The sequence below is a fragment of the Zalophus californianus genome, chromosome 3 (assembly GCF_009762305.2).
Source record: "Zalophus californianus isolate mZalCal1 chromosome 3, mZalCal1.pri.v2, whole genome shotgun sequence".
Lineage (NCBI taxonomy): Eukaryota > Metazoa > Chordata > Mammalia > Carnivora > Otariidae > Zalophus > Zalophus californianus.
The window spans coordinates 142,104,027-142,131,714 of NC_045597.1; the positions used below are offsets into that span (position 1 = coordinate 142,104,027).

Consider the following 27,688-nt stretch of genomic DNA (forward strand, 5'->3'; position numbering starts at 1 on the left):
CTGTACTTCCTCTGGATTGCTGACTGACTTCCGCTTATGATTCAAAGCAGTGGATTGAAAAAGGGGTCACCAGCTGGTTTGATTTTGGGGGTCTGATTCCTTGATCAGTCTCAATGTGGAATAAGCGAATTCATAACAGACCCATCACTCAGTAATTGGTAAAATAATTCTTAAATATAGTGGTTTCCTCCCTTGCCTATCAAGATAGCCTCAAGTCAGAACACAGAATCAGTGATTTATTGATCAGTTAACTTGATCAGTGCAGATAACTAAATTGGATCAACATCCCTCAAAGCAATGTCTTTGGAACATTGGTTGGAACAATGGTTGGAAACATAAAATGTAGATATTATCTAAGTTTAAATCAAGTTAAAAACTTGACTCAAAAGAGTTTCAGAGAGGGGCGCCTGGGTGGCTCAGTGGCTTAGGTATCTGACTCTTGATTTCAGCTCAGGTCATGTTCTCAGGGTTGTGAGATTGAGCCCTGCCTCAGGCTCAGTGCTCAGTATGGATCCACTTGGGATTGTCTCCTTCTGTCCCTCCACACACCGAACCCCTCCCCAATCTCACACTCTCTCTCCCTCCAAAAAAAAAAAAAAAAAAAAAATCGGAGAAATGTTAATCGTCACAAATATATTCATTTGCTTTAATAAGGAGAATAGTACTAGATATTACTAAATGGTTATAATTTCAGGAAAAACTCAATAATGTAGACTAATGTGGGTGAAGGGCATAATGAAATGGTTTAAAAAAAGTTGAAAAAGTAGAACATTTTTGAAGAAATCCTGTTAGTTGGTAACTATGAGCTACTAGATATTCTTAGGTAATTTGTTAAAATATATAAGAATTGTTTTAAATGATATCATTGCTTGCATTTTCTTTTATTTTTTAAAATTGTTTTTAAAGATTTTATTTATTTACTTGACAGAGAGAGAGAGAGACAGCAGGAGAGGGAACACAAGCAGGGGGAGTGGGAGAGGGAGAAGCAGGCTTCCCGCAGAGCAGGGAGCCCGATGCGGGGCTCGATCCCAGGACCCTGGGACCATGACCTGAGCCGAAGGCAGATGCTTAAGGACTGAGCCACCCAGGTGCCCCCACTGTTTGCGGGCGCCCCCACTGTTTGTATTTTAATGAGTGCCCTTAAAGTGCTTAAGTACGCCTGAAAAAATTGGTTCTATTGGTATTCTAAATCTCAAGGCTTCAATCTCCTTTGCAACACTCATTTACATTATCTTTGAAGAACAAATTTGGACCAGATAAAAGTATAATTCAGCTTATACCTGAATTATTACAAATTCCTAATTAATGTAGTCCAAATTAATAAGAATTTATTACATCTAAAAAATGGAAATTTATGCAAAATACAACTACTCAGTGTTTAGATCTTTAGAAAACTAGCTTGAAGAGAATGTCTTTCAGATATTAAAATTTTGTATTTTTTATCTACGTCTGCACACTCAGTAATTCTACTCTGGCATTTTTCAAATACAGGTATTCATCATTTTCTCAGCATTTACAGATGTTAACGAATACCCCCTTCTATGACCATCTGTGTAAATGTATAAATTAAATCATAAAAAGAGATTGTTAGTATTTTTAGTTTAAAAGTGCATATAGGGCATTTTGTTGCCTTAAACATTTTACATTACAAAGCTATAACAACCAGCCCAGTTAGTGAATCTATCCTTTTCCATTCCTCATGGATGGTATAAGAAAAGCCAATAAAAAATCATGACATAAACAAATAAATCATCGCATAAAAGGATTCCATAGGTGATTCTCAAATAATACAGAGTGATATTTCTTTCCAGAGCAAAAACCAGGTAATTACCTCAAACTCACAGGTCAGAGATATTGAAAGCTACATATCAGAGGACACTCAGTGGGCAGGATCAAAGATAAAAAGAAAACTGCTTGCTGATTTTAAGTCCGCACTACACATTTTGTATGTTGAATGTAACATGCATTTAAAGCAGAACTAGAATTCCTATAAATTGAATAACAAATGTCAATAGTGTACTGAAAGTGAGGCTGCCTACCTCAGGTCCAGGAAATAAGGGGTTGTCCTGTCTGTAAATAATTTAAAAGTAATAATAAAATTTTCAGACTAAGTGACTAATACAATGAAGATGTAGGTATCAAGAGTGGCCGTAATCAAATGAAGACCTCCTCCTTCTGACTAAATATCAATACGTGCTGGCAATTCCAGATGTAGTTATAAAATAATCTTCCTGAAAATCAAATTTGTTCATCTACATCCTAAACAATTGCTGTGGTTATGGTTGAATTTTAATAATATATATGCAAACAAAATCAGCACATTTTTGTCACTTCTCTTTTAATTAACTACATGGAAGTTAATGTAGAGAACTTGCAGTTATAGAATTGGACTTCCAATGCACAATGACTCTGCTAACCTGTTATTTTGAAAGTAAGTTCTTACTGGTTAAAAATCATTTAAGTTCATTTCAGATGTAGTTCAAGTTTGTAAACTCTGTGCAGCTTATATCCTGGCATTTCAACAGTGGATCTGAATTAACGATGCTGGCACAGTGATTGTAAAGACAAAGAAACAGAACTTGACATACTTCAGTTCTCTCATTTTACATAATTGCTTAGAATTTTTATTTGTGTTTAAAATTTAGGAGTGAGAGTATCTACTGTGAGTGCATTATTCTTGCTTGGTAAATATGAATTTTAGTTTATACATGACATATTATACTGATTTTATTAGTTAATATCTTTAAAATTGAAATTTATGCTTTTTTTAAAAGTTATGTGCTTTAAAACTAAACAATGAAGAAGAACATAAACTATCAGTGGTACAATTTACTACATATGCAAATTGCATATTTTGTGTAATTTTGATTTTTATTATAATTCACTTATTTGTTATAATATTATTCATTACTGTGAGAGAATAATATGCAGGTTTAAGTTTTTTCTCGTTTAAAAATATATTAATATAAGTAAAAAGAATCAATCCTTTCCTTTTTCCTTTTTTGTACTATAATAGTAAGTGGTCTAGTAATATTTTAAAACTTTAAAAAAGTCTCTGAGTTTTTTCTGGCTTTTGTTTATTTTTTTATTATTATTTTTAAAGATTGTATTTATTTATTTGAAGGAGAGAGAGAGAGAGTGAAAGAGAGAGAGAGCACGAGCAGGAGGGGACGGGCAGAGGGAGAGGGAGAAGCAAACTTCCTGCTGAGCAGGGAGCCTGATGTGGGGCTCAATCCCAGGATCCCGGGATCATGACCTGAGCCGAAGGCAGATGCTTAACCGACTGAGTCACCCAGGCATCCCTGGCTTTTCTTCTTTTTTAAAAAAATTTTTTTATTGTTATGTTAATCACCATACATTACATCATTAGTTTTTGATGTAGTGTTCCATGATTCATTGTTTGTGCATAACACCCAGTGCTCCACGCAGAATGTGCCCTCTTTAATACCCATCACCGGGCTAACCCATCCCCCCACCCCCTCCCCTCTAGAACCCTCAGTTTGTTTTTCAGAGTCCATCGTCTCTCATGGTTCGTCTCCGCCTCCGACTTACTCCCCTTCATTCTTCCCCTCCTGCTATCTTCTTCTTTTTCTTTTTTCTTAACATATGTTGCATTATTTGTTTCAGAAGTACAGATCCGTGATTCAAGTCTTGCACAATTCACAGTGCTCACCATAGCACATACCCTCCCCAATGTCTATCACCCAGCCACCCCATCCCTACAACCCCCCAGCACTCCAGCAACCCTCAGTTTGTTTCCTGAGATTAAGAATTCCTCATATCAGTGAGGTCATATGATACATGTCTTTCTCTGATTGACTTATTTCACTCAGCATAACACCCTCTAGTGTCATCCACGTCGTTGCAAGTGGCAAGATCTCATTCCTTTTGATGGCTGCATAATATTCCATTGTGTATATATACCACATCTTCTTTATCCATTCATCTGTTGATGGACATCTTGGCTCTTTCCACAGTTTGCATGCTTTTATTACTATTTATGTAAATTCATATTTTTTCTGAAAGTGACTGCTCTATAGAGGGGATATTAAAATTACCTGCTTCTGGTGTCAGATGTGTTAGATATACCACTGATAAAGTAATACGGTTTTATTTATAAGAGCTAAAATACACTTCTATCTGAAGGAAACACAAATTAGTAAGAGTCAAATCAGATTCTCTGCTCCCCAAAGTCATAACCTTAACAAAGTGACTTATTCTTGGGAGTTCCTGTTCATCAGAATTGTTCTCTGAGTAGTGAATACAACATTTGCTCTCCACGTGCTCTAGAAGACAGAACTGAAGAGAGGAAAAAAGACTAAGGTTTCGTTTCTTTTCTTTTTCCTTTCCTTTCCTTTCCTTTCCTTTCCTTTCCTTTCCTTTCCTTTCCTTTCCTTTCCTTTCCTTTCCTTTCCTTTCCTTTCCTTTCCTTCCCTTCCCTTCCCTTCCCTTCCCTTTTCCTTCCCTCCCCTTCTCTTTCTGTTCCTTTTCCTTCCCTCTTATTCTTTCTTCTTTCTTTCAAGACTTAGGTAAGATGAAATGCTAGCCACTAAAAATCATCAAATCCTGGAACATTTTGCCAAAGGAAGCCGTGCAACATTCACTCTGTGAGAATGAAAGAGTCAATCACTTTAATCATCATCTTAAATAATCATGGTTTCAGGTATGCAGATAGGCAAAATTTTGCATAATTTTAGAGGGTTCATGGACCCCTTGTGGCCTATACATAGACTGCATCCTTAAGAAGTCCCATCTGTTTTAGCTCTAGTATTTTATAATTCTTCAAGTCTCTCTCTCTCTCTCATCCTGACCATTTCTCAAGCTTTTCTTTTCTTCTTTTTGTAAAGATTTTATTTATTTATTTGAGAGAGAGAGCACCAGCGAGTAAGCACACAAGCAGGGGGAGGGGCAGAGGCAGAGGGAGAAACAGACTCCCCACTGAGCAGGAAGCCTGACCTGGGGGGGTGGTTCCCTCTATGTGGAGTTCGATCCCAGGACACTGAGATCATGACCTGAGCCAAAGGCAGACGCTTAACCATCTGAGCTACCCAAGTGCCCCTCTCTCAAGCTTTCCATAATTTCATGAACCTAATTTCAGAACCATGAACCTCTGTGCAAATACAGAGATAATATAGGGGGAGAGTATCTACTATAGAGCCTGGAAGAAAAACAGGCATCCATCAAATGCTAACTTTCTGATTGCGGTTATTCCAGCCCATGTGCTGGAATCCTTTTCTAGATTTATATTACCCCACAGTTAACATCATACAGTTTAGTGGTGTTTCTAAGTGTATTTGTTTCCCTAGCAAGATAATTGGGTCTATGAGGATGGGGAAACTGTCTTCTATTTCTCAAATCCTCCTTTCTGGGCAGGAACTATTTTGACACTCTTCTGTCTCGGACTAAGTTCACCGCTTCTTTACTCTCCTTGAAGTCACATTAACCAGCAACACCATTTTTTCCAACAAAGATCCCTACCTTGAAATTTTAGAAATTGGCTAAAGCAATGCTTCCTCATATGCTATTATCTCCCGCCCTCAACCTGACCCATGTATCATAAAATTCCATTCAGGTTTTCCCCCCAAAACTGATCTTTATGCTGACCCACCAGTATCTAAAGTTCTTTGGCCTCTAGAGCAAATGATATCACATTTTATTCAAATTCCTGCTTGAGAGATGAAAGTAGCTAAAAGTTACCTCTTTTGCAGGATGTTCTGAACTGTATTAAATCAGCCACTTGCTTGAAAGCAACGGAGTAGACAAATTTACTTTTTGTTGCATCCAGCTTTTTTGTTTTGTTTTTGTCTTACATTAGTGATACATTTTTCTTGTTGTAAAGGTTGTGAAATTTATAGTCCATTGCCCACACAGGCATACAGAATATAAGACAAGCTACGGGGAACCAGACATGTCCTACATAAAGCCTGAATATAAACTTTAAACGAGCAGCTAGTTATTTAGGAAACTTATAGGTGTTCAGCCTCAAAATTCTACCTGATTTCTAATTATATGTTAAATAAATTTTTAACTGAAGAATACCAAACCACAAAAATTGAGGGAAACACAATCTTTCTGTTAAGGATTCCACAACCAATCTAAACTAAAGAAAAATCCATACCAAGCAAAGAAGGAAAATACTCAAGCCTTCCAACAATCTTCCTCAACCAACTGGCAAGAGAACTTTAGATGACAAAAATCACCAACAAAATGACTCGAAAATGCCTTCAGGATTCTTTTACTTTTGCCTACAAGAGTTACTAACACAGAGATTTTACACAGGAAAAAAGAAGTCCCACAGTGTTTTTTAAAGGTGTTATTAATATTTGCTCACCAGGGGAGCCTGGGTGGTTGAGTTGCTTGAGTGTCCAACTCTTGGTTTCAGCTCAGGTCATGAACTCAGGTCCTGGGATCAAGCCCCTTGTCAGGTTCTGTGCTCACCCCAGAGTCTGTCTGGGTTTCTCTCCCTCTCCCTGTGCCTACCCCGCCTCCCCGTGGGCTCTCTCTCTCTCTCTCTCTCTCCCCTCCCACTCTCAAATAAATAAATAAATAAATAAATAAATAAATAAAATCTTTAAAATGTATAAAGTTCTCTAAAAAAATTTGCTCAGCAAACTTGTACTTAATGGAAATGTACCAAAGCTTGTAGTACTGATAGTGAATTGTAGATACCGAATGGCTTCTGTTAAGAATGTATTCTGATATGTGGGGGTGGTTTTTGGTACTTTCCTTGTAACATTCATACTTGCTGTTATTCTTCACAGCATCATATTGGCTGATCATCCTAACTTTGAATATTATTGAACATGTATGAATACCTAAAGTAGCATGTCATGTGAGGCATCTATGTATTTTAAGAAAAGTCAGAAAAATTTTGAATTACTTGTGTTGCATAATTTCCTCATTAGTTAAATATAAGATCTGATGAGTCTTTTTAAGACGTAATGCTTACTTAAAAAATTTTTATTTATTTATTTTAGAGAGAGAAAGAGAGCGAGCACAAGCTGGGGGGCGAGGGGGAGAGGGACAAGGAGACTCTCCTGACTCAGGGCTCAATCCCAGGATCCTGAGATCATGACCTGAGCCGAAATCAAGAGTCGGACACTTAACTGACTGAGCCACCCAGGCGCCCCTAATGCTTACCTTTTTTTAAAAAACTTCACTTTTATCCTAGTCTTTCCTCCAGCGATGAATTTAGAATCTATTCTAAATTATCCAAATATACATTTAAAATAAGGGAGTGCTGAGAAAGACTGACATTTTTGTAATATTGTCTGCCTACTCTGGAGGCAAGTTTTTTTTTCTTTTAATTTAATAAGTAACTACTATATGCTTCAAAAAAGCTGACTATACTTTGTTAAGAGTTTTGTTAAGCAGAGTTATTGAAGACAACTTTGAGCTCGGCATGTTCCTTTTCCCTAGAACCACGCTATATTTCTGTCAAGTTGAAGCAAAAAATGTTCATCATTGTGTCAGCTCTGTCTGCAAAGCAGAGAATTACCTTCCCAAGCTCCTGAGATTTATACTTTTAATTACCTCCTATCTGCTTCGCTACCCTCCACACCTAAGAATCAATATAAATAGTCTTATTTATGGGAAAAATGTAAAATGTTTGACAAAAAAAGGCTATTATTTTCTAGATTTCTATTTGATGCTATTGATTCCTTCTATCTTCAGTAACTGTTTCTTGAGAGAATCAGTTGGCTTTTCAAACTTACAAAATTATTCATTAATCTAATAATTTGTACTGCTTAATAACAAATAGTTGTAAAGTTTGCAACTAGCTTTTCGGGTCCCAACCCAGCAATGAGATTATTATCACCCTGGCATCTCTTTATTTACTCATCGGCTGCAGAATTCAGTTTAAGTATGGTTTTCTCCAAAACCCTTCATCATAAACTCACTTCTGTGAAGACCAGCTCCCCTGACTTATTTCATTTCTGAATGGGAGGTCCCTATTAACACAAGCAAAACCTAGCCACTGAGGCACAGTACTTTTAATAACTCTGCCGGGCGCCTGGGTGGCTCAGTTGGTTAAGTGACTGCCTTTGGCTCAGGTCATGATCCTGGAGTCCTGGGATCGAGTCCCACATCGGGCTCCCTCCTCGGCAGGGAGTCTGCTGCTCTCTCTCTGACCCTCTTCCATCTCGTGCTCTCTATCTCTTATTCTCTCTCTCTCAAATAAATAAATAAAATCTTTAAAAAAAAAAAACTCTGCCCCTCACGTTTTATCAGCATCAATTCTTTAAAACAAAACCCAACAAATTATATATATAATTATACATTGTATTTATATAATTTATATGATTTATAAATATAAACAGAATAAATGAATAGGCTAAGAAAGCTGCTATCTGGAGGACTTTTTTTTGTTATAAGATTTTGTTTATTTATCTGTCAGAAAGAGAGAGAGAGAGCACAAGCAGGGAAAGCGGCAGGCAGAGGGAGAAGCAGACTCCCTGCTGAGCAGGGAGCCCGATGTGGGACTCGATCCCAGGACCGTGGGATCATGACCTGAGCTGAAGGCAGCCGCTTAACCGACTGGGCCACTCAGGTGTCCCTATGTGGAGGGCTTTAAGAGAAATAGAGCAGATGTGTATGGGTGCAGGCAATGGTTGTCTATACAGGTGGGAGGAAGGAACGGTTCAGTTGATCTGCAGAATCAATACAGGTAGGTCGTCGTCAGATGTATGGGACCATGGTGATGTAGGAGGGTCAAATGTTGAAACAAGAATGTTCAAAGCTTTCCTTGAGATATCAGTTGGGGTAATGCACTACCAAATGCAATGTCTGAGAGTTCAGGAAATACAGGACAAACTGATTTCTTTTTACACAGTATGCCAGTTAGAGTTTCAAATAATATGCTCAATGTGTTTGTTTGGTTTTGCTTTTTTGTTTTTACCTTCTAGATAATTTTTCAAGTGAAGTACCTCTGGATTTAAAGCAATGAATCCAGTTATAAACCTCAAGTTTCATGAAGGCACTACGGATGTCCCAGAATGAAAGGGAAAACAGTGTATTTGTTGTACTTCTGTGCCCGAGAAAGAGGAAGAAGGGGACGAAGAGAAGAGGTTGGAGAGTGCGGGGGCCGGAAGCAGGTAGAGAACAAAGGAAGGAGGAATGCAGTTGTTAGTAGAAGAGAACCTATTCTGACAAGCAAAGGGGAACACCGATAACTCATGGACAGGCTTTCTGGAGTTAAAAGCAAGCACTAGGCAGCCAGTAGCAAAAGTGGAATCCCCTGGAAGAATGAGATATGGCGACTCCTGAAGAGCTTGCTCCTTCAGAAAAAGAGAGTAGCTGCCCTTGCGGCTGAGTGCCTCTTCCGCTTGTGCTGCAGGGGACATCGGTTTCTGTTTGCTGGCGCTCAGGCCTTCCCTGGGAAGGTAGGGCAGCTGCTACAGGGACTTGCTAGCCCACGGCAGCTGGTGGAGAGGTGGAGTGAAGCCCGGTGGCCAAAGGGGATGGGGGCTTGGCTGAGAGCACACGGAAGGGGCATTTACGTGGGACCCAGAGCTGTGGCTTTCTCCCTAATCTCATGACTGCTGAAATCTCTGCTGGATGATGGAGGACGCCGGGGCTTCTAGCAGAACCCCCGCTAAAGCCTCTGAAGTGGCAGATGGTGGATGGGGGCAGTTTATTTATGCAAGACAGATAATTTATATCGCACTCTGTGAGCTGCTGAAGAAATCAGGAAATGGACATAAGATTAAAATAAAAGAGAGAGAGAGAGAGAGAGGTCGAAAGAACCAGGAGGGCGTACTTAAATAACCTTATCCAAAGGAAAATTGCTCAGAAGACAAGGATGCGGAAGGCCGAGGAAAGGCCGAGCCGGCATACCGGTCACACACCAAGTGCAGTCCTGGGGGAATTGAGGGGAACGCTGAATGACTGCACATCCTGAAATTTCAGACAGATTTACAGTCAAGAATAGGGGAGTCAGGTCACCGACCCGAATGTTCACACAAATGGCTGGTCAACCTGACATTTTTAACTTCTAAGCAAACCCTTAATTTCCTGTCCATTTGTACGTAGTCCAACTGAAATCAATGAGATGACATGAGGTCATTTGTTTAGGCCTTGAGACATGAGGAAATAGAACACAGCAAAAAGACCAGTGGGCTAAAATGAGAGGTAGAGCTATTTGGATAACCAACGTCCAAAAACCGAAACAAAGACAAAGAACAACACAACAGAATTAAAAGCCTAGAGAAACCACCACATAAGATAAAATAAAGAAATGCGAACTGTAAGTGATTCGAAGTTTATAGTGCTCTTCAAAGGTAATACTGTAAATTTGGAACATCAAATGGGTTAGCTCCAAATGAGTAATGAAAGCCTGTGGGGTCAGCAATTAGGGACACTGCATCTCATGCTTAATCAATTGTGGTATTAATGCTGAGTATCAAAATTTCAGGGTCAATTCCTAAATTAGAGTACATAAAACTTGATTAAAAAGATCATTATCCTCTTGTTTCGATTTGCCTACAAAGCATAAAGGACCCAGTAGTATATTAAGGGTATTTATGATTAACCGTGTTCTGAGATAATAATAATAAAAGGAGATCATCTCTATTTTTAAATCAAGTTGCCCTGATTTTGTGTAAGATCTGTTTAAGGATCAGTTTCCTTTATTCTTCTGCTACGATCATCCAAAGAACTGAAATTAATACGCAAATCAGAAAATATTTGGGATCTGCCAACTTTCAACCTAGCCAAAAAGAGAAACATTAGCCTCAAAAAATATTTTAGAAGTCTACGTTAGCTCTTGTTTCTGGTCTTTTCACATGAAACCTGAAAGCCCAGTAGTTTTGAGTCTTTTTTAAGGCCAAGTACAGAAGAAGATATAGACCTATTTCCCTGGCAAGGCTTATCTCTAGAAATGCATTTCCCAGCTGAAGAGTAAAGATTCAGATTTAGGTTTATCAGTTTATGAGCCCACTATAGTTGCAGTGTACTCATTTGTTGGAGAAGAAAGGGGCATTCAGGCTTAGGACAACCTCACTCAGTGCTGAGCTTACGCCATTTAGGGAAAAAAAGGTGGCCAAGAAGAAACTAGGGATTTGGGTGCTGCACAAATTTGTGCAAATGTCTGGGACTCAGTTGGAAAGACATACTATTCCTGGACTGCAGTGCCTGCCCCTGGCAAAGTTAATAGTGTTAATTTGTAAAGGTTCATTTGGGAAATGTTTCTGATTAATGCTTGCTCATTTGCATAACAGTATATTGTGTAAATAAAACTGTAGCCTTTTGCTTTCCAACAGTGGAGTTCTACTGAGATGGTAAAAGCTGGACAAAGGGCGCTACGGGACACTTAAACTAGGTCACATTGAATTTTAATGCATGAAGCCAGCCCCGGTACATTTTACACGGCTAATGGAGAACTGCGGAACGCAGTCTGTTTACTGTGCAAATCTGCCTTCCAGATTTTTCAATAAACATATTTTCTACACTGAAGAGTGAAGCCAATTCAGTCTCAGGCTGATTTAGAAATGTTATTAAAGAAAATAAGGATGAGCATCTTCTTAATTCTTACATTAAAATGTAAATAGGGTAATTATAAAATAATAAACTCTCCCCCAAATAAAAAAATGCTCAGTTTCAGAGCTCAGCTGTGCAGATTATAGCACCATTACTAAACACTGAAAACATGTATATGTCACACTTGTGAATTTGCCATCCAGACTTTGTGGCTTTACTGCACAGAGTCTAAGCATGACTGAGAAATTTAATTTCTTTCTCCATTATCAACAGAAATTTTGAGCGGTGACAAGGAGGCTGGCGGTCACATGCTCACCTGTGTACATTTCTCCACGTCCCTGTTAGTAAATACAAAGAAAACCACTGACATCAAATGAAACTCAGGTCAAAGGTGAACCTACTCCTGAGCGATTCTGGGGCACAGACAGAAGGCCGGCACACCTCCCCATAACCCAACCCTGACACAAATGAAAAACAAAACTCTTGGTCATTCTTTTTGGGTCTTACTTATTCCACCTGTAAGGTGGAGGTAATAATACCTTGTCCTTCATTTATTTATTTATTTATAAATTTTTAACTTAAATTCAATTATTTATTTATTTTTAAATTTTTTAACTTAAATTCAATTAACATATAATGTATTGATGGTTTCAGAGGTAGAGGTCAGTGATTCATCCATCATATATAATACTCAGTGCTCATTACATCACGTTCCCTCTTTAATGTCCATCCCCCAGTTGCCCCAGCCCTCAAACTCCCTCCCCTCCAGGAACTCTCAGTTTGTTTCTTATGATGAAGAGTCTCTTATAGTTTGTCTCCTTCTCTGATTTCGTCTTGTTTTATTTTTTTCCTCTCTTCCCCTATGACCCTCTGTTTTGTTTCTTAAATTCCACATACGAGTGAGATCATATGATACTTGTCTTTCTCTGATGGACTTATTTTGCTTAGCATAATACCCTCTAGTTCCATCTGTTGCAAATGGCAAGATTTCATTTTTTTGATGGCTGAGTAGTATTCGTGTGTGTGTGTGTGTGTGTGTGTGTGTGTGTGTGTGTGTGTATACCACATCTTCTTTATCCATTCATTTGTCAATGGACATCTGGGTTCTTTCTCTGGTTTGGCTATTGTGGACATTGCTGCTATAAACACTGGGGTGCAGGTGCCCCTTTGGATCACTACATTTGTATCTTTGGGTAAATACCTAGTAGGGCAATTGCTGTATACCCTGTCCTTTTTTTTTTTTAATTAATTAATTTTTTTTGATGTAGTGTTCCTTATTTTTTTTATTTTTTGTTTTTAAAGATTTTATTTATCTATTTGAGAGAGAGAATGAGAGAGAGAGAGAGCACATGAGAGGGGGGAGGGTCAGAGGGAGAAGCAGACTCCCCGCTGAGCAGGGAGCCCGATGCAGGACTCGATCCTGGGACTCCAGGATCATGACCTGAGCCGAAGGCAGTCGCTTAACCAACTGAGCCACCCAGGTGCCCAATGTAGTGTTCCTTCTAACAGAAATGCCATGGAAATGATTTAATCATAGAGCTGGAATGGTCCTCTCAAAGATCATGTAGTCTATTTTAGGTTATAACAGAAGAGGAAACTGAGGCCCACGGTGGTGAAGTGATTTATCAAGTTCAAAATTAGTATTTAAATCACCTTCAGGGACTCTTAATCCAAGATTCTATACTGCATGGCTTCTCAATGTATGGACTCATAAAAATATAGAGCAGAAGACTTGCTATATGACTGTAGAAATTTGGATAATAACTATGCAAAACTATTAAATATACTTGGATCTATTCTAGCATTTATTATTCTGTCTTTTCTTGTAAAAGTTCTTTAATTATTATACCTTAAATTGAGTAGTAATATTGTAGCTCAATTTAGTTAGTATGTATGTCTCTACCATTAATTAGTCTTCTACTTACAAAATATTTCATGGCTCCTATCATGCTGATTTTTTTTTCTAGTCAGGGTTACTGAGGTATACTTTATGTAAGTAAAATTCCTTTTGAGGTATTTAGTTGTATGAATTTTGAAAAACAAAAACAGTTGTGTCACCACCACAAAAATGAAGATATAGAATATTTTCATCGCTTGAAAAAGCTCCCTCATACCCCTTACGCCCTTTGTAGTTGATTCCCTAACTTCACCCTCAGGCCTTGTTCACTACTGATCTGATTTCTGCTTCCATAGTTTTGTCTTTTGCAGAAAGTTATATAAGCAAAATCATATAGTACATAGTCTTTGCGTCCAATTTCTTTCATTTAGCATACTGTCTTTGAGATTCTCCCATTGTGTAGGATGTTATCAGTACATTATTTCTTTTATTGCTAAGCAGTATTCCATTGTATGACTATATTTTGTTTGTTGATCCACTCATCAGTTGATAGACATTTGGGTCAATTCCAGTTTGAGGCAATTATGCATAAAGCAGTAGCTTTATAAGTGACACGTATGTACAAATATAAGTTTTCATTTCTCCTAGATAAATACCTAAAAGCTGGATTGCTGGGTTGTATGGAAAATGTATCTAAACTTCCTAAAAATTTCTTACAAATAACTATTAAACCATTTTCCAAAGTCCCTGCACCATTTTGTATTTGTACCAACAACAAATGAGAGTTCCAGTTGCCCTTCATCCTTGTCACTTGGTATTATCAATTTGTTTAATTTCCATCATTTTAATAGGTGGAGGGGTATCTAATTGTGGCCTGCACTTCCTTAATGGCTAATGATATTGAACACTGTTTTGCATATTTATTTGTCATTCATTTTTCTTCTTTGGTAAAATGCCTCTTCAAATCATTTGCCCACTTATTATTAATTATTGAGTTGTAAGTTATTTAAATATTTTGTATATAAGACATATGTTTTATATTATTTTCTCCTAGTCTGTAACTTTTCTTTTCATTTTCTTAACACTATAACAGTGTCATTTGAAGAGAAGTTTTTAATTTTGATGATGTCTAATATATCAATATTTTTATAGTTCATACTTTTAAAAAAGATTTTAATTAATTAATTAATCAATTAATTAATTAATTTGAGGGGGTGGGGAAGAGGGACAGGCAGACTCCACATTGAGCCAGAGCCCAATGTGGGGCTCGATCCCATGACCCTGGGTCATGACCTGAGCCAAAATCTAGAGTTGGATGCTTAACAGACTGAGCCACCCAGGTGCCCCTATAGTTCATACTTTTTGTTTCCTAAGAAATCTTTTGCCTAATTCAAGGTCACATAGAGTTCTTCCTGTGTTTTCTTCTTGAAGTTTTTTACTTTTCAGTTTATAGTTATATATATAATCCATTTGAGGGGCGCCTGGGTGGCTCAGATGGTTAAGTGTCTGCCTTCGGGTCAGGTCATGATCTCAGGGCCCTGGGATCGAGCCCAGCCCTGCGCCCCCTGCTTGGCGGAGAGCCTGCTTCTCCCTCTCCCTCTACTGTTCCCCCTGCTTCTCCTCTCTTGCTCTCTCTGTCAAATAAATAAAATCTCAAAAAAAAAATAATCCATTTGAGTTAATTTTGGAATTTTGTGTGAAACAGCCGTCAAGGTACTTTTTCTAAATTTACATGTGGTTATCCAATTACACTTATTTGTTGCAAAGATTAACCTTTCTCCATTGAATTGTCACTGCAACTTTGCTGAAGATCGACTGACCATATAGCTTTAGGTCTATTTCTGGACTCTATTCTGTTCCACTGATCAACGTATCTACTATTCTTTCACCAATATTACAGTCTTGATCGCTGTAGTTTTTAAGGTAATTATTGAAATCAAGGAGTAAGGTCCTTAAAATTTGTTCTTTAAAAAAAAAAGCTTTGGCTAGTCTAGGGTTTTTCTTTTCTATGTAATTTAATAAATAGCTTGGCATTTTCTACAAAAATGCTTTCTGGGATTTTGATTGGAATTGTGCAGGGTCTGTAGATGAATCTGGGGACAGCTGGCAATGTTGAGACTTTGAATGAATTGATACCATATATTTCTCAGTTTTTTAAGGAACACTTTAATTCTTGAATAGGGAGTTTAGAAAGATTTTATCAAGTGCCAAAAAAATTCACTGGACTTTTGATGGAAATTGCATTAAATATACTTCTACAAATCATGTTAAACATGATAAAAACACTCTTTTCCAATGACTATAATTTTTATTATGTTTCCTATGTAGAACTATCAAAACATTTACTGATATATGCAAACAGGAGTGTTTATTGTTTTAGTATTTGCAAAAAAACATGAGTCCTGGAACATGTTCTTTGGAAGATGGCTTCTGAGGTGGAGTAACTCAGGAAATAACACATACAATATATAGCTCCAGATTCAGATTTGCATCGGTCATTGGCTTTACTTGGTAATTGAGTATTACAAACATTCTAATATTATTTATTTTAATTTCATGTTATCTTACTCCTACATTTAAAACTCTACTTTAATAAATGATTTATACCCTTTTCTTGTTATCTTTTTTAGCATGATGGTTATGCTGGCCAGATAAAATAATTTGTAAGAGTTTCCCTGCATTTCCATGTTCTAGGGAAATATAAATTGTGTAATAAATTATTCCCTCAGGTATTTAATATGATTTGGCATACACACATGAAATGTGACACTTGTTATAAAGAGAAATAGCAATAGTTTTCTTCAGCATTCATTGCATTTTAAACTTTTAAAAAATATTTCCTGCTATTTAGCAATTTTTGAAAAGTAAATATCATTGGCAAGATTAAGCATAAAATGATATGGGTGAGATTGATTACATAGAGGAATTCTTGATTTTTGATATTAGCCACTCTATTGCTCAAGTTTCTAATGCTGAATCTGAATCCCTGGAAAATCTGACACACTGAAGTAAGTGGGCCACCAATGGGAGTGGCTGCTGGAGGCTATGTAAATAGGAAGAGATGTACATATTCAGAACAATCAGACTTTCAGCTTGACAGACTACAGAGAGCAATGGAAAAGGTGATACTCACATCCGAATTAAAGCGAAGCTGACAGACATTACAAGAAATAACTTGTTTCTTCTTTGGGGGAATGGATACTCCAAAAGTGTGGTTAATGACTGCTTTTTGCACAGGATCCATCTGAAGAGCAAATGATAAAATAGTCAGTGTACAGCTTCAAAGGATAGACAGTAGGATGAGCACGTAAAAGTAGCTGTATTATTCCTTAAGGTTTTAAATTTTAGCTCCCAAAGAGGGATAATAAAGAATCTTATTCAATAATGAGGTATTTGTTTCCAGGAATTAAAAACAAGAACAAAAAACTGGTTTGAAATACACCCCCCCCCCCCCCCCGCCAAATCACAGGAGAATCACATCATCTCAAGAAATCTTATACCTATATAAGGAACCTTGAAAAAACCTGAAAGAATCATAAAACAAGAAAACTTAAAATCCAAAGGTCAGGGTGCAAATTCACTTGTTAATGTTTTCCCTATATGAGGTGATGATATGTAAGATGGTCTGAAATAACCTATGACAGTTATTACACATATATTTCAGTTTCTCAATTTTTGATTTATGGCAAAGTTATAAATGACAGGCTCATATCACAACATAGAAACTACTGATCTTTATTTTAAAATAATTTATTATGTTTCATGCACTATAAATTGAAATCCATCTTACTTGAAATGCATGTCACAATTGTACACTCAAAAACCCATAGCAGATTGATTAACATGCAACCTTTGTCTAGATATTGAGCAAGTAAAGTTTTGACTTTTTGTTGTCTGATTGCTGAGGCTAGACTTCTAGTACTATGTTGAACAACAGTGGTGAGAGTGGGCATCCCTGTCGTGTTCCTGACCTTAGGGGAAAAGCTCTCAGTTTTTCCCACAGAGAATATTTGCTGTGGGCTTTTCATAGATGGCTTTTAAGATATTGAAGTATGCTCCCTTTATCCCCACACTGTGGAGAGTTTTAATCAAGAAAAGATATTAGCCACTCTATTGCTCACTCTATTGTGTTTTGTCAAATGCTTTTTCTGCAACAATTGAGAGGATCATATGGTTCTTATCCTTTCTTTTATAATCAGACAACAGAAAGAAATAAAAGGCATTCAAATTGGCAAAGAAGAAGTCAAACTCTCATTCTTCGCAGATGACATAATACTCTATGTGGAAAACCCAAAAGACTCCACCCCAAAATTGCTAGAACTCACACAGCAATTCAGCAACACGGCAGGATATAAAATCATGCACAGAAATCAGTTGCATTACTATACACTAACAATGAGACAGAAGACAGAGAAATTAAGGAGCTGATCCCATTTACAATTGCACCAAAACCCAGAGGATACCTAGGAATAAACCTAACCAAAGACGTAAAGGATGTATACTCTAAAAACTACAGAACATTTATGAAAGAAATTGAGGAAGACACAAAGAAATGGAAAAATATTCCATGCTCATGGATTGGAAGAATAAATATTGTTAAAATGTTTATGCTACCCAGAGCAATCTACACATTTAATGTAATCCCTATTAAAATACCTTTGACATTTTTCTCAGAGCTGGAACAAATAATCCTAAAATTTGTTTGGAACCAGAAAAGACACCGAATAGCCAGAGGAATGTTGAAAACGAAAACCAAAGTGGGTGGCATCACAATGCCAGACTTCAAGGTATATTACAAAGCTGTAATCATCAAGTCAGCATGGTACTGGCACAAAAACAGACACATAGATCAATGGAACAGAATAGAGAACCCAGAAATGGCTCCTCAACTCTATGGTCAACTAAGCTTCGACAAAGCAGGAAAGAATATCCAATGGAAAAAGGACAGTCTCTTCAACAAATGGTGTTGGGAAAATTGGACAGCCACATGCAGAAGAATGAAACTAGACCATTTCCTTACACCACACATAAAAATAGACTCAAAATGGAGGAAAGACCTAAACGTGAGACAGGAATCTATCAAAATCCTAGAGAAGAACACAGGCAGCAACCTCTTTGACCTTAGCCGCAGCAACTTCTTGCTAGACATGTCTACAAAGGCAAGGGAAACAAAAGCAAAAATGAACTATTGGGACTCCATCAAGATAAAAAGCTTTTGCACAGCAAAGGAAACAGTCGACAAAAGTAAAAGACAACCTACGGAATGGGAGAAGATATATGCAAATGACATCTCAGATAAAGGGCTAGAATCCAAGATCTATAAAGAACTTATCAAAGTCAACACCAGAAAAACAAAGAATCCAGTCAAGTAATGGGCAGAAAACATGAACAGACATTTGTCCAAAGAAGACATCCAAATGGCCAACAGACACATGAAAAAATGCTCCACGTCACTTGCCATCAGGGAAATACAACAAAACCACAATGAGATACCACCTCGCACCAGTCAGAATGGCTAAAATTATCAAGTCGGGAAACAACAAATGTTGATGAGGATGCAGAGAAAGGGGAACCCTTTTATACTGTTGGTGGGAATGCAAACTGGTGCAGTCACTCTGGAAAACTGTATGGAGATTACTCAAGAAGTTAAAAATAGAGCTATCCTACGACCCAGGAATTGCACTACTAGGTATTTACCCAATGGAAAAAAATGTAGTGATCTCAAGGGGCACCTGCACCCCAATATCCATAGCAACAATGTCCACAACAGCCAAACTGTGGAAAGAGCTGAGATGTACATCAACAGAGGACTGGATAAAGAAGATGTGGGGTATATACATATACATATATATATATATATATATATACACATATGTGTGTATATATATATATATATAAAGAATATGTGATAAAGATGTATATATATAGATAAATAGATAGATAGATAGATAGATAGATAGATAGATAGATAGACACAATGGAATACTACTCAGCCATCAAAAAGGATGAATACTTACCATTTACATTGATGTGGATGGAACTGGAGGGTATTATGCTGAGTGAAATAAGTCCATCAGAGAAAGACAATTATCATATGATCTCACTCATATGTGGAATATAAGAAATAGTACAGAGGATCACAGGGGAAGGGAGGGAAAACTGAGTGGGAAGTCATCAGAGAGGGAAAAACTATGAGAGACTCAACTCTAGGAAGCAAACTGAGAATTGCTGGATGGGAGGTGGGTGGAGGGATGGGGTAACTGGGTGATGGGCATTAAGAAGGGCACGTGATGTGAGCAGCTCTGGTTGTTATATGCAACTGATGAATTATTGACACTACATCTGAAACTGATGTTGGCTAATTGAATCTAAATTTAAAAAAAGAGTAAAGTTTTGCGGTGCCTGGGTGGCTCAGTCATTAAGCGTCTGCCTTTGGCTCAGGTCATGATCCCAGGATCCTGGGATCGAGCCCCACATTGGGTTCCCTGCTCAGCGCGAAGCCTGCTTCTCCCTCTCCCACTCCCCCTGCTTGTGTTCTCTCTCTCACTGTCTCTCTCTCTGTGTCAAATAAATAAATAAAATCTTTAAAAAATTTTAAAAAGTAAAGTTTTAACTTATAACCTATGACTTTCCTTCCTTTGGTTTGCATGTTCCATACATATTCAGAAAAATATATGGTGATGAAAGTACTCAACCATAGAAAAACTATGGCATAACGCCATGAAAATACTTGGGTAAGAAAGAACACTATCTGCAGAGCCTATAATAAGAGAGACAGAGCAGTGATTCTCTTTCATACTCCAGATAATCTCCAGCATTAACATCAGACAACTGGCAGTTCCAAAAACAATGTGAATGATGAACAAAGCATTACTTATAAACACATAAGCATGAACAAGGACAGATCCGCTGAAACCATCAGGAGATCTTCTGCGGTTAGAGTTTGGATTGGATTAGTTGATGATATTTGGTAGAGAGGACAAATGAATACTATCCTTGATCAGGAGTATAAATTAACAAAATATAAAATTAGCAATTAGAAGAATTTAAGTATATTAGAAAAGAGTGTGGATGACAGAATTACTGATTAGTAGTATAGCCTATTTTTTTGCTATGAGTTTAAGAGAGATGACAGGACAATGTACTCCCACTACACAGGACAAAAATTTGAAGAGGGGAATGTTCTGGAGTGACAGAACTATATCCTGACGGTAGTGGTTGTTACACAAATTTACACATGTTAAAATTTTTAGAACTATATATACTCCCAAAAAGTCAATTTTATATGTGATAATTTAAAACATAAAAAAGAAAAAAATTGTTAAGAGTATTATTTTTAACTATTAAATGTAAAAATATCCTTACTGGAAAATCTGGGGATTTCTTTTGTTCAAGGTCATAATTGATGTATTAAGTGTACTTAATGAGAATTTAAAAAACCCTCTATGGGCAAAGAAAATCTCAAAAGTTCAGAAAATAAAACTTTAGTTCACTTTTTTAGTTTACTCACAAATGGATACACTTAAGTCTCATTCACCCCTTTGTAAAACATGAAACTATCCTTTCTGATTGTTACTAGAGATGGCAAAGCAGTTTGAACGGGATTAAAAATAAAATAGGCTAACTATATTGGCAGGATGAAAAAAAGTACATTGTTTTTTAAAGTTAAAAATTGAGAGCATTTTATTGAGATATTTTCTGTTCTCAGGCTCTGAAAAATACTTACTGGTTATGTATGAACTACATGGATAAAACTATCTCAATATTTCCCAAACACCAGTTTTCTGCATGCTGCTTTCATTACTTTTGCCATAGCCTTGTATTATGTTATTATTATTTACTTATTTTTTTCTTTAAATCAAACTAAAATTGACTTTTTAAAAACAGGGTAATAACATTCATGAAATCATAGGTTTAATGTCTTCTTTTCTATTACTCATTTTAAAAAGATTGAAAATTAACATGAAAATTTAAAACTTTCATTATCTAAAATAAATGCATATATTCTTATTCCCATACCACAGTATAGGAACATGGGCAAAAGGCACATCTAAAATAGTCTAGTTCCAAGTTTTTAGTAAACCAAGACATCTGCTGACAGCTCCAATATGACCTAGAATATAAACATCCCTCTTACGTTTTTAAAATTGTTAGCTGACTATATAATTTCTTAAATAACTCCGAATACAGCTTTTTTCTACTTAAATCTCACATCTGCACCACATCAGCCTGAAAATATCCCCTAGTGTTCCCAAGGCTGGGAGCAATCTGTCCTCAAAGGTGAATTGTGGATGAGCACTCCAGATACAAAGACAGGCCAAGTTCCCAGCCATCTTCTCTCCGAAAAGTAAACTGAGGAGGTTCCTTCAAGAAACTCTTACCAGAATTGGCTTCTCTACTTTATATACACAATCTTATTCATCCTTATAAAATCAACTAAATAAACACAGCCCTTTCACCCCATTCCTTGTCACCTGTTATTAACTCTTGCTGCCTTTTATCCTTTGAACAACTTACTCCTAATCATGTAAAAATTTTATCCCCTATGTTTCTCACTTGGAATAGATTTTCTCTATTTTCCATTTGATTCTTTTTTTTTCTTTGCAGCTATTTCAGGAAAAGATCCACTCCCCCCCCCCCAACTAAACCTCTTTTGTCTTTCTTTGCTGTTTATCACAGTATTCTATAATTACATTTCTTATTAAAATGTCATTTTGGGGAACCCGATTTAGTTTTAAAGAAAGCTTTAAATTGTCTAAAAAAGATTGTTCCACTTGCCAATTCAGCTGATACCTTGAAACAGATACCATCTAGCTGATATTTGGAGTGTTTACCATTTAACACAGTAACTACAGGTACCTGAGTCATTTCAGTGGGATCCAGACATGGACGAATATAGAGAAGGTTTTCAGAGCTCTCCCTCTTCCTTTTCAAAGTATTAAGTGAGGGACGCCTGGGTGGCTCAGTCAGTTAAGCGGTTAAGTGTCTGCCTTCAGCTCAGGTCATGATTCCAGGGTCCTGGGATGGAGCCCTGCTTTTGGCTCCCTGCTCAGTGGGGAGCCTGCTTCTCCCTCTCCTTCCCGCTCCTGCACTCTCTCCCTCTTTCTCACCCTCTCTCTCTAGCTATCTGTCTCCCTCTCTCAAATAAATAGATAAAATCTTAAAAAAAAAGTGTTAAGTGATAAAATCCTGAATACTTTTCTTAGCAGTCCTACAATACTCAACAAGTTAGATGAAAATAATAATTATGATGTTAATTTCTATTAACATTTTTTTCTTCTACTAATGCATGTCAGTCCTCTGTAATTATGAGATACATAGAACTAAGTCAACAGTAATTCTTTTATTCAATCACCAGTTTTTAGGGTGAATAAAACATTCAGGGTGAATAAAAACATTCTCATAAATCCTAAAATGTGATCTTTGCAAGTGGTTCAATTTAGTACGGTCAAGACTATATATACATATCATAATAATCTCATATGGAGAATACGCAGGAAAATTATTGGAGATATTGCAATTAATGACAGTAAGAGTTTTCTTGGCTGTCTCCTAGACATTTGATTATTAAAAATAAACAAGTGTTTTCAAACCTCTCTATTAAAATGTTTGTATCACTTTCAAATGAACAAGTACCTTGTAAATACTCATATTAAATTAGCTCATGTTCATTCAGATTGCACAAGAAAGCTATCTATGGATTGAGAAAATTGTGATTCATTGGTAAATAATGCTAGAGAAGTGTTTTTGTTGTTGTTGTTGTTTTCTTTTTAAGGAAAAAAAGAAAACCCCACATAGTTCTAGCTACCAATATTCCTTACCTGGCAGAATTTATTGGTCCCAAATAAGCCTCTTCTTTTCTAAAAAAGTAAAAGTTAGAAGTAGTCATCTGGAATTTTGAGGCTAGCAAGCACATTTACACGAAAGTTTTAAAAATTCATTTTCCTTGTTCATCTCTGATTAAAAAGCCTGCAATGCTTACTGACTAAAAAGCAGTAAGAGTTAACATTTGCCACTTTTTCTAATGAAAATCATGTAGAAATGGAAAGCAAAACCTATTAGTGCAATTAACTGAGAGGTAATAAAAATGAAAGATGGGCTTGTGGCTATTACCAGGAATTGAGGAGATAATTGGAGGCTATGTATGGACAAATTAACTATTATATTATAGTACTTATAAATGAATTAATGAAGCTGGCCTTATCACACCATCTATTATATTTTCAATATCAGAATAAGAACAAACAGGTATCCTTGGTGTATTCACCGAGATTATGGAACCAGAAATCTGTGTGAGTTTTTAAAAAAGTGTTATTGAGCATACCCGAAAGTAATTTACATCTTCACAGTGTAAGCAATCATATAAAAATACACAGCTGCAAATAAAACTTAGCCACAGGCGAAAGCAACACCGCGGCACCCCACTAAATGAGCAATGCTATGGGTGGGGAGAGAAACCAATGCAGGAGCTCCAGCATCAAAAGGCTTCAGACTAGATGATATTTAGGTTCGAGGCGAAGAACTTAGAAGTACAAACTTCCTACTATCTCAATAATTTTCAAGAGGCCTGGGATTTGATTTATATCCTTGTCAGCGTCTTAAATTGATTTTCACTAGCCATCCAGTGTGACTGGGTATTGGAGTAAAGGGAGCACCACCCAATTAGAAAACAAAATGAGACTGCTCCAGAATGATAATACAAGGTTTTCCTCTCTGGGGTTAAATGGCTAGGGCTCTGCACTATTCTTAAAGGCAGAGAAATATCATCTATTTTAACTGATGTACTGAAAGGCATTTGGTAAGCACTTGTGATACAACAAACAGGCGACACTAGCTTTTCTATTAAACAGAAGTAGAAACCAGGTTTTTGACTTTTAAAGTTTAAAAGTCCATCCATCCCACAAACATTTCCGGAGGCCTAATATGTCAGATATTGTTCCAGACTAGATGGTGTAGGATGAGTCCAACATAAGGACATATTTATAATTGTAAAAGTTAAATGAAAATCCGACAATATAAACTGTATTTAACTGAGGCTGGGAAAAGAAGTGACCTTTAAGCAAAATAAGGAGGCCTGAGAAAGCACCTAAAAGTCTGTCTCTTTTGCCCCACCTCTACTTTCGGCTTTTCCTCCGTTTTCTGATTTTCTCACATGTTAAGCACCCAGGACCCTCCCTTTACCAGTGACGTCAATGTGTTAGCCTCCCGGGGGGGAGGGGGGGCGGTTTGGCCTTTCAATTACTTTTTTAGCTATGGAATAACAATAATAAACATCATAATATGAGCAGCTTAGATTTACAGAGCTCTTACCGTGTGCCAGGAATTATACTAAGGGATTATTTTGCGTAGTCTCTACCATCACCCGAGGCAGATATGATTCTTATCCTCCTTTACAAATGAGGACTCCAAGGCTTTGAGAGGTTTAATAGCTTGTCACCCCTGAGTCCGAAGGTCTGAAACCAGGATTCAAACTCAGGTAGGAGTCTCTCCCCACCCTGTTCCTTGTAAACGGACCACTGAGCAGGGCTGACGGGTAGTGCCTGTGGCGCTGCTGACCGGGGTGAGATCTGAAGAAAGGATGGGGGTTCCTAGCACCTCTGCAGCCTGGAGGGCAGCTGCCTAGTCCAACTACACATAAGGCCCATTTGACACTGAAGTAAGTTTCCCGGAGAGGTGAGTCTAGGTTTTTCTCTTTCTGATCCATGTCTGTCACTCTTAGAATAAGCTCGTTGCTTCTTGGGCAACTTCAGGAGAGCCAGAAATAAATATTGGGGCTGTCCTGTCTTCTCTCTCTGTTGTAACGGTTGGGCTTGCGCACAGAATATGATGCTTAAGAGCGGGACTACTCAGAGGTCACACTTACACCTGCCCTTGATTTACTGCAAAGAGGACCTCAACGATCAAACCCTTGTGACTCAGGGCTATCTGGAAGCTTGGAAAAGCATCGCTTTTTTAAAAGTGTAATATTACCAAATTACAGTAGTACAAGAAGAATGATGATTTTTCATCCCTTCCTTTTTCAATATCAGATTTATGGAAAAGAATGTGACAACAGGGTCTCATTAAAACTTCAAATATTCACAAAGTGACACATTTAAAAGTGATAGCTACATCACTGAAGAGTAATATCTTTTTGAGTTACTTCAAAAAAAGGTTTTGCCTTTTATATTTAAATGCTCTGACCACATGCCTTAATATTATTGTTTTACTTTTTCCAAATCCTCAAAAACTTAAATAGAAACGAAACAGACACAGCTTTCACAAAGACCCATTTCTTTTCACAAAGATCCAGAGATAGAAACAACTGCATATTATTGGCAACAGCACCTCAACCACACAGTTTTGGATTTCACATCAGAAGGCTCAATGAAAGTAAACTGCATGGAACGTTACACTGGAATCGCACGCTACCGCGAGACCTCAATTTTTGCATCTGGAATGTGGACAAGCACAGACTTGCCATGCTGACGCGGCTTCTCCTACCCAGAGCACCCTGACAGGGGTCCACATGGATGCCATCATTGTCACTGAAAGGAAGACAAATGGCATGCCACTCTCTCCACAGACCGTTGATTCAGCCGGGAGCCATATGTCTGGAAAGGTGCTCCTCCCACAATCTCCAGCTCTTTGCTAGAACCACACATGGGCAGTGCCTTGCTTAATCAAATCAGCTGTGCCAGCGGCAATGGGATACCTCTTCTTCACTAGGAGGTGAATCAGTCGTTCAGAACTGGTATAAAGGCTAAAGTAAAACAACACACGCTTAAGGAAATAATAGGCAATAGGGCCACATTATATCTTTATCTCTGACCCAATAAGGCTATCACTATTACTACTACTATTTTATCAAAATATGGTAGGCTGTTAAGTATTTTGAGGCTGGTTAACAATCAGCAGCATGCGGTTGCTGCAGAAATGAAATGGGATCCCAGAATCTCTTTCCAGAGTCTTCCTAGTGGTGGTCCGTAGTCTCTATAGAAAATATGAGTGGAATCAGCCCTGAGATTTGAAGCAGCCAATCAGAGGAGAGCACAGATTAGCCTTTCATCCACTCCCTTTTTTTTGTTTAAATAAATTTAGAAGGCTCGGTATCTTTCACTCAAATTCCATATTGTCAGACCCTCTTTGAAAAGTTCTGAGATTCACCAAACAAGATTGTATATTCCATTGACAAAAAGGATGACTAAGTAAGGAAAAACACCCGGTGATCTATTTTGAAGATCTGTTTGGAAAGAAAAACTGAACTGCATTTTCCAGTGGTTTTTGGAGAAATTCCATCTTAAAGAAACATAGAATGCTAAGAGATGTGTGTTTCTGCCATAAAGTATCATCCCCTTTCTAGATCACTCTGATGGTAAAGGATGCAACATTTTTAGAGGTTAAGTGTTTCATATCAACATAGACAGTTCAGTACTTGGAAATTTTTGCTCCTTTTCCAACACATCACACTTTTATAAATGCACGACTTTCAATTTGCACAAACACTGTATTTTCTTGAAAATTCACTGATTTAACAAAAGTTTATTAAGTGTCTATCATTCATTGTTTTAGGGACTGGATATACAATGAAGAACAAGTCTTCTAAAAAAAATACAACATTGTAGTTAAAGAGACCTATACATCTAAAGTAATAAATAAGGTATTTTCAGAGTGTTTAAGTACTTAAAAAAAATCAGATAGGAGAATGGGAAAAAACATTTTTACCACAGGTTAATTCCTAAAAACATTTTGGTTGTCTTGACACAACTGTGATTCAGATACTTTTACATGAAAAACCATACCAAATACGTAAAAATAATGACACTATTCCCTGATTTAGGAAGGGTGATACCGAATTCCGAATTGTACAACTGGTCAAAGTAAGGGGCATGTTCCTCACCTTTCAAAGTGGCCTGTGAGATTTCTACAGAGGATGTTCTTCAACTACTAAGTACCAAGATAACAAGTGGATGTCGGAACTACTACGATCGTCACAACCCCAAGGAGAAAGTGATCTGCATTTTGGAAGTTCTCTGAAGATGAGTGCTAGGTGCTAGATGCCTCTCACATGGAAACCTTCCTAGTGGGTTTCTGTGCAGTGTGGTGGGCCTGGTATTTAGTGAATAACGAAATGAGTACGAGTTACTTCTCTTATTTTTTATATAAGTACAGATTTGGTCCATGATCTAACAGTTATGAAGATACTACAAGAAAATAATGTTTTTCACTTTTAACACTTTTAGAATTTGAGAATTACCAAAAGGTAAAAGCAAAAAAGCAAAAAGCAAATGAATGGGCGGTTTCACCACTTCCCTCTCTTTAGTGGAAAACCAGTTGAACACTTTTGACAGATAATTTTAAAACTATTCTGAGTAAAAGGAAGAAATTTTAAGG

The 27,688-nt window shown here is 37.3% G+C and overlaps 1 protein-coding gene across 13 annotated transcripts in view; it reads right to left on the bottom strand.

Annotated features, from left to right (window-relative positions):
- ZNF385B (zinc finger protein 385B) overlaps window positions 1-27,688 on the bottom strand; it is a 399,531-nt gene that overhangs the window by 42,616 nt on the left and 329,227 nt on the right. For 8 of the 13 annotated variants that reach the window (XM_027591069.2, XM_027591067.2, XM_027591072.2 and 5 more), the window contains 2 exons: window positions 23,137-23,175; window positions 16,449-16,559 (listed from right to left, as the gene is read on the bottom strand). In XM_027591069.2, the coding sequence (XP_027446870.1) occupies window positions 16,449-16,559; window positions 23,137-23,175 (150 nt within the window). Of the gene's footprint in view, window positions 1-11,794; window positions 11,817-16,448; window positions 16,560-23,136; window positions 23,176-27,688 lie in introns of all 13 variants that reach the window. The other 5 variants (XM_027591068.2, XM_027591073.1, XM_027591074.1 and 2 more) reach the window with 2 other exon arrangements.